Raw genomic sequence first — 8,226 nt, 5'->3', positions numbered from 1 at the left:
AATACAAGACAATACAATATATAGTGACGATGTTGTTAGACGATAAAATTGTCGATTAAACACAAATGCGCTTTCTATAATCAACTACAAAACATTTTACTGATAATGTTACTTTTGATTTTGCAATTAACTATTTTTTATCAAGGTTGTAGCAATAGAAAAGTTTAATTAATCAATTACTCACTTAGGAAATTTCTTTACGTTTACCCAGATTTGCCATTTTGAAATCGGAAACAAAAGTCCTTCATTGTTAAGGTTTATTACGATTAGTGACTGCAATAATAAGACATGAAAAGAAAAAAATTAGTGCCACATATACAATAAATGAAAGTCCATGCTCGAATCCTAAAGTACACAAAAGAATCTTGTTTCTGAGAAAGAGAAAAAGAGAGATGGTGTCTTCTTTTACGTATGCTTTTACCGAACTTATGTCCTTCCACTAGTTGTAATATCGACTAAAACTAACATTTAAAAACCTGAATCAAGAAGCTAACCCACTGTGTCTTTCATCAAAGATCCACTGTGTGCAGTCACGCGCCTGTCCCTGTAGCAAAAGGTGGCCGTTAGCTTGGTGGTGTCGTTCACTGTCGTAAAATCTTTACTATGCGTCAGTTGCAGTCCTGTGAGTGGAATTTCCACATAGACAGTGTAGCTTGTGTGATTGAGTAAAGAGGGTTAAAGTGCGTTCAGCTGATGACGTATTCTCCACTTTTGAAGGAACGGTGTAGGGGAGGGAATCGGGAGGTGTGAAAAGATGTTTGCATACAGCGCTGACTGTGTTGCTGAATAAATGTCCACCGCTGCAGTTTATAAATGTATGAAAACCTACAATTGGTGGGTTGACAAAGTCAGGGTAAAGTTGTCACCTGGCTTAGCAGCTGCTGCGGCAGATATGTTCAGTGTACGTTTAACTTGTTTCCACACCTTTACTTCGAAGTTGAAAGACTTGTTATCTAATGTTATGTGAGACCAAGGTCTCCTAGACAGCCGGTCTTGCGTCACGCACTGTACGACGTACGTGTGTCTGAAGACGAGCTATCACCTGCACTGATGTTGAGGATATTAACTCGCTGCACCATCTCCCCACGTCAAGTTTAAAAAAAGGTGACATTTCCCATGGCTCCCTTGTGTCCAATGCCATGGTAACAACGTTAGGACCAGCTCCTCTAATGTCTGCAGATGGTGTCGGAGGTGGAAAAGGTAAATCCGTTAAAATCGGCTGAAGTACTGTGACTTTTCCTGTGTGTAGTTCCCGCTGACTCGGTTGGGTACCACTTGAGGTACACGATGAAAGTACCCGTATTTTCCCATACGTGAGGGTAGGTAAAACCCAATGAACTGACGTTGTCGGGCACCTGAGGAGAAACGTGCAAAACAAAAGTGCGTCATTTCTTGTATCCCACATTTATTTGAACATTTCAGAAACTTAAGAAATTCTATTCATGGTAGCTAAATACTGGATTGGATTTGAAATGTACTGGGTACGGCATTCAAGGATTTTTTTTTTCAGTAGTTCTGACAAGCATTGCAAATTATCAAATAAATGTTATTATTCTGATCAATAGTAAAACGCATTATTTTAGATATATAAGTATCTCGATAGTTTTATTAAAGCTGCTATAAGTTAAAGATGGAATTGTTTAAAATGTAAATTTTTCAGGTTTAATGTCGGAGAGTATTTTCGCTAGATTTGTGTTTTCATTTTAGCTTTAATCTTTTTATGTAATGTTTGGGTTTGTGTTCGTGTGTGTATGCCTGCGTGTGTGTTGTTGTTTTTATGTGTGTGTGTTTACAACTAGTTAAATGGACTGATGTTCATAAGGTAGTGTTGGGATCAGGTTTTTCATTGGTGTTACGGTTGGGGAGTGGTTTTTGTTAGTCTTAATTCTGATTAAGGTGAAAGGTTTTCTTTTATTAGAATGTTCGAGAACTTTAAACGTTAGGTTGATGTCAAAAATAGGTGGTCAGCAATAGCATTAACTTGTTGGAGCATGCACAGAACAATCTAGTGACAGTGTCTTGGAATGCATATAATCTCATCACGGACCTTCATTATAGAATAAGTTACTTCATTTTGCAATTAATTTTTTTTTATCAAGGTCGTAATTAAAGAAAGTTTAATTAATTAATTACTCACTTCTGAATTTTCTTTTATCTTAGTCAGATTCGCCATTTTGAAATCGGAAACAAAAGTAAAAGCCCTTCTTTGTTAGGATTTGTTACCATTAGTGACTGCTATAATCATGCAAAAAGGAAATAAGTGAGAGACACATGCACAAAAAGAAATGAAGGTTCGTGCTCGCATCTTAGAGTACACAAAAATGACTTGTTTCTGAAAAATAGACAGAAATGGTGCCTTATCGTACGTATGCTTTTACCGAGCTTATGTCCTTCCACTAGTTGTAATACCCACAAAAACTAATATTTAAAAACCTGAATCAAGAAAGCTAACCTGCTGTATGTAGTCTTTGTCATCAAAGATCCACTGTGCAGTCAGCGCCGTCCCTGTAGCAAAGGTGGCCGTTAGCTTGGTGGTGTCGTTCACTTTGTCGTAAAATCTGTTACTATGCGCCAGTTGCAGTCCTGTGAGTGGAATTTCCACATAGACAGTGTAGCTTGTGTTGACTGAGTAAAGAGGGTTAAAGGCGTTCAGGCTAATGACGTATTCTCCTACATTTTCAAAGGAAACGGTGTAGGTTGGAATGGGAGAAGAAAAGTTTGCATACAGCGCTGACTGGTTGTTGCTGAATAAATGTCCACCGCTGCAGTTTATTATGTATTGAAAACCTACAATTGGTGGGTTGACAAAGGTCAGGGTAAAGTTGTCACCTGGCTTAGCAGCTGCTGGCGATATGTTCAGTGTTACGTTTAACTTGTTCCACACATTTATTTCAAAGTTGAAGGCCTTGTTGTCTGACGGCGAGACTAGCTCTAGGATGCCGGTCTTGTCACCCTGTACGACGTACGTGTGTCTGAAGACGAGGCTATCACCTGCACTGATGTTGAGGATATTAAACTCTGCTGCACCATCTCCCCACGTCAAGTTAAAGGTGACATTTCCCATGGGCTCCCTTGTGTCCAATGCCATGGTCAGCGTTAGGATTAGCTCCTCCAATGTCTGCAAGATGGTGTCGGAGGTGGAAAAGGTAAATCCGTTAATCGGATGTAGTACTATGACGTTTTCCTGTGTGTAGTTCGCGCTGACTCGGTTGGACACGTTGAGGTACACGATGAAAGTACCCGTATTTTCCCATACGTGAGGGTAGGTAAAACCCAATGAACTGACGTTGTCGGGCACCTGAGGAGAAACGTGCAAAACAAAAGTACGTCATTTCTTGTATCCCACATTTGTTTGAATTTTTCAAAAATTCTATTTAAGGTTGCGAAATACTGGATTGGATTTGGAATGTACTGGGTACGGCATGCAAGGATTTTTTTTTAGTAGTTCTGACAAGCATTGCAGATTATCAATTAAATGTTATTATTCTGATCAACAATAAAACGCATTACATTTACTATTAATATATAAGTATTAGTAAAGCTTCTACAACGTAATCGAGAGATAGAATTGTGTAAAATGTAGATTTTTCTGGTGTAGTTCATGTCGGAGAGTTTGTTCGCTTGATTTGTGTTTTGATTTTAGCTTTAATCTTTTTATGTAATGTTTGGGTTTGTGTTCGTGTGTGTATGAATGCGTGTGTGTTTGTGTTTGTGTGTGTGTGTGTTTAAAACTAGTTAAATGGACTGATGTTCATAAGGTAGTGTTGGGATCAGGTTTTTCATTGGTGTTACGTTTGGGGAGTGGTTTTTGTTAGTTATAATTCTGATTAAGGTAAAAGGTTTTCTTTTGTCAGAATGATCGAGAATTTTAAACGTTAGGTTGATGTCAAAAATAGGTGGTCAGCAATAGCATTAACTTGTTGGAGCATGCATAGAACAATCTAGTGACAGTGTCTTAGAATGCATATAATCTTCACGGACCTTCACTATAGGATAAGTTACTTCATTTTGCAATTAATCTTTTTTTATCTAGGTTGTAATTGAAGAAGAGTTTAATTAATTAATTAATTACTCACTTCTGAATTTTCTTTTATCTTTGTCAGATTCGCCATTTTGAAAACGGAAACAAAAGTAAAAGCCCTTCTTTGATAGGATTTCTTACGATTAGCGACTGTCATAATCATGCAAAAAGGAAATAAGTGAGAGACACATGTACAAAGAGAAATTAAGGTTCGTGTTCGCATCTTAGAGTGCAGAAAAATGTCTTGTTCCTGAAGGAGAGACTGAGATGGTGCCATATCTTACGTATGCTTTTACCGAAATTATGTCCTTCCACTAGTTGTAATATCGACTAAAACTAATATTTAAAAACCTGAATCAAGAAAGCTAACCTGCTGTATGTAGACTTTGTCGTCAAAGACCCACTGTGCAGTCAGCGCCGTCCCTGTAGCAAAAGTGGCCGTTAGCTTGGTGGTGTCGTTCACTTTGTCGTAAAATCTGTTACTATGCGTCAGTTGCAGTCCTGTGAGTGGAATTTCCACATAGACAGTGTAGCTTGTGTTGATTGAGTAAAGAGGGTTAAAGGCGTTCAGGCTGATGACGTATACTCCTACATTTTTGAAGGAAACGGTGTAGGTTGGAACGGGAGAAGAAAAATTTGCATACAGCGCTGACTGGTTGTTGCTGAATAAATGCCCACCGCTGCAGTTTATAATGTATTGAAAACCTACAATTGGTGGGTTAGCAAATGTCAGGGTAAAGTTGTCACCTGGCTTTCCAGCTGCTGGCGATATGTTCAGTGTTACGTTTAACTTGTTCCACACATTTATTTCAAAGTTGAAGGCCTTGTTGTCTGACGGCGAGACCAGCTCTAGGCTGCCGGTCTTGTCACCTTGTACGATGTACGTATGTCTGAAGACGAGGCTATCACCTGCACTGATGTTGAGGATATCAAACTCTGCTGCACCATCTCCCCACGTCAAGTTAAAGGTGACATTTCCCATGGGCTCCTTTGTGTCCAAGGCCATGGTCAGCGTTAGGACCAGCTCCTCCAATGTCTGCAAGATGGTGTTCGGAGGTGGAAAAGGTAAATCCGTTAAGCGGGTGAAGTACTGTGACGTTTTCCTGTGTGTAGTTAGCGCTGACTCGGTTGGACACGTTGAGGTACACGATGAAAGTACCCGTATTTTCCCAGACGTGAGGGTAAGTGAAAGCCGATGCATATGCGGTGTCGGGCACCTGAGTACAAACATGCAAAAAATAAGTCCACCATTCTTTGTATTTATTATTTCTTATGCAGTTTTTATAATGTTAGGGAATTTTATTCAAAGTTGTACTATAGATCAGCTTAAATATTATAATAGATTTTGAATGTAGTGGGTCCTGTAAATGGCTCTGTTTATCCAGTAGTTCAAACACGCATACCTAGACCATTATTTAATTTTTACTTTCTGGTGACAGCGATTAAAACGGATAATTTCGATTAGATTGAAAGAAGCCTACTTTGACTAAAGTGGCTATAGAGTTGTCAGTAATCTAACAGTTTGACATGTGAGCTTTTCAGGCTTAGTTCATGTCGGACCCTTTATTGTTTGATTATAACTTTGTTTTTGTAAGGAAGAGATTGTGTGTGCGTGCGCGCGCGCATGTTCGTTGGTGTATATTTTAACTATTCAACGCTTCAAGTGTTAAAAAGATAATGTTTGGGCTTAAGGTTAGGGTTTATGCTAGGGATACAATATTTTCTGGTTTGGGCTTAAGTGAAGTTTTGTTTTTTCTTTTTTTGAGAATGATATAACATTTAAAACGTTTGGTTAAAGTTAAGGCTTGGTGGCTGCCGCTTGATTCGACCATGTACCGATTTGACCAAGCGCGAGGCGATTCATCCACAGCCCTGAGTTGGTCCGGCTTCAGCCATAGTAGATTGTACCATTTACCTCATTCGATTCAGTTACCAACTACAGAAGTTACTATTGTTTAATTACACATGTTTTGCTAGTGGTATGAATTCAAAACGAAACGACATTTTTATGCAAATTAGTCATGTGATATACATAGGTCAGCCGCTATTATTATCGAATGAAAAACAGGTGTTTTCGAACAAAATAGGCGCATGGATTCCTGTGTATGAGCGACAAAGAATGCATTCTTTATATTGAATTTAGGCAAGAGCAGAGCAAGCGGCATGGAACAGGGTTTGCCTGCTTACTACAGCTTCGAATGGATTTAAAAAATACATAGGATATTTATTGTTTGACAGACGAGCCGCATGTGGAGATTGTAGAGACTTGCTTAGATGGCTTAGAGAGTTTTATATAGGTAGGACAACACATTATGAAATATCAGAAAAATAAGGCTAAGCCAAATCTTTTAGAGATTTGCATAAATGGGTGAAAAACAATCAAGCAAGAATACCGGCGCTCGATGAAACCACCTTAATAGCGCCTGCCGCCAGAGGACAGGTGTGAACGTTGACTTCCACAGAGTCACCCCCATTGAGACATGGCCACAGACGTACCTAACGCTATTGAGGTACAGACTTACCTATCGCGAGAGAAATAGTGCGCCTCCTACACCATACCCCCGCCACCTGCACAGAACTTTCAACTTCAACAATCGAAAAGCATGCAGGTATTCACGAGAAAGTACTCATGTTTTAAATAAAAGCAGAATATAATATTATATATTGACTTAGATCCACTTTTGTTTTATCTCTGTCTTTGCGCGCGCGAGCGTACACACACAGAGAAAGAGAATAAGATGTACGATGCGTTGACAATGGACGAAAAATTAAAGTACGTAAAAATTCACTTATTTTGTTGCCAAATCGTCGTAAAGATGATGGATCGCTCAAAATGGAGTACAGCCAGTAGTCAAATTGATCTGGAGCTTTGGTCTTGGTTAAATCGAAGTGAAATTAACTCGTGCCGTGGTCGAATCGGTAAATAATCAAATCGTTCGGAGTCAGAGTGTACAGGACAAGGGAAGTTCACTCTAGCGAAAATAGACTAGGCAGACGATATTGGCTGACATGACAGTTGAAGGAAGCTGGCGTATGCGTTACGAGAAGCCTAGAAGTCAGCGTTTAAAAAGTAATTCCTTGCCTAGCAAAGGAAACGTTTGTGAACCTTTTCGCTACATTAAAAAAATATTTCTATTTTTTATTTTTGGCATTATCGACTATGTAATGTAGGGTGAAATCAACAAATTGATAATACGTAGTAGCACAAGTGAATATGACAAGTTGAGTTCAAAAGGAAAGAGAAGGAAATATTATGGATAGAGATTAATAGAGATGAGTTTGCTAGAATTACTTAGGGAGCGAATAAAAAATTACTGCGGCAGACGTGCAGGTCGTCGGCGAAAGAGACTTGAATCGTCTAATCTCTGAGCAGATCAATCGCAGATCAAGGCGTCCTCTCTTAACGACGATGGTTCCCTTAAGTCAGCTTATTCCGCCGGCCTTTATTGTCAGCGGTGACTATACGAGCTAGTAACTGCACGTTCCTCGAATAGATTAGTGTGGAATCCCCAAGTAGCGGGTGCAAAAGTGTTTCTCAACAGACTACCTTCGACGAGTACGGGTGAGAGTGAAGAATACTCCTTCGAGTGTAACAACACAACGTAAGGGGAAGTAACCCTCGATCATGGAAGAATTTAACCCCACGTATTTAACCACAAAACTGTGAGTCACTTGCAGAGTATAAAATGCAATAACATACGGACAGAATTCCGATAGCGAGAAACTTATAAGCTTATATGATTGGAAAGAGATGAAGACATTTTAGTTGTAACTTTCGTTCACATGGCCTAGATTAGAACTTGAGTGGTGGGAGAGGATCATATTGGGAATATTTATGTTTTAAGGCAGGGATGCACAACCTACGGCCCGCGGGCCATATCCGGCCCGCGACGAGGTGCCATCCGGCCCGCGAAACTTCTGCCCACTGTGCAGGAAATCGGCATGTTAGTAATAAAAGAAGACCTTAAAAAAACGAAAAAAAAAAGAGAAGAAGTATTCATCCCCACGTAGGGGCGTTTCCCAATCTTTTTTTTCGATGGACGAACATTTCTATTCAGTGCTCCGACTTGGTGTCTCTACGATGAGGCCGGACATTCAGAAGTTGGTTTCGGGAAAACAACTTCAAATATCCCACTAATCACTACATAATTAATGGTAAGTACAACTTGTTTCTAATAAAAAATTGTATCTGCTCTATTTTTTTT

The 8,226-nt window shown here is 39.4% G+C and overlaps 1 protein-coding gene across 1 annotated transcript in view; it reads right to left on the bottom strand.

The window, feature by feature from the left end:
- Positions 1 to 1,166: 1,166 nt before the first annotated feature.
- Positions 1,167 to 8,226, bottom strand: part of LOC112566964 — an 8,272-nt gene continuing 1,212 nt past the window's right edge. The window contains exons 2-4 of the mRNA XM_025243395.1: positions 4,392 to 5,238; positions 2,453 to 3,298; positions 1,167 to 1,355 (exon numbers count right to left, since the gene is read on the bottom strand). Coding sequence (XP_025099180.1) covers positions 1,167 to 1,355; positions 2,453 to 3,298; positions 4,392 to 5,222 — 1,866 coding nt within the window. The 5' untranslated portion in view covers positions 5,223 to 5,238. The remainder of the gene's footprint in view (positions 1,356 to 2,452; positions 3,299 to 4,391; positions 5,239 to 8,226) is intronic.

Source organism: Pomacea canaliculata, linkage group LG6 (genome assembly GCF_003073045.1).
Source record: "Pomacea canaliculata isolate SZHN2017 linkage group LG6, ASM307304v1, whole genome shotgun sequence".
NCBI lineage: Eukaryota > Metazoa > Mollusca > Gastropoda > Architaenioglossa > Ampullariidae > Pomacea > Pomacea canaliculata.
Note: the sequence above shows the minus strand (reverse complement) of the source record. Positions and strands in the feature narration are given on the sequence as shown.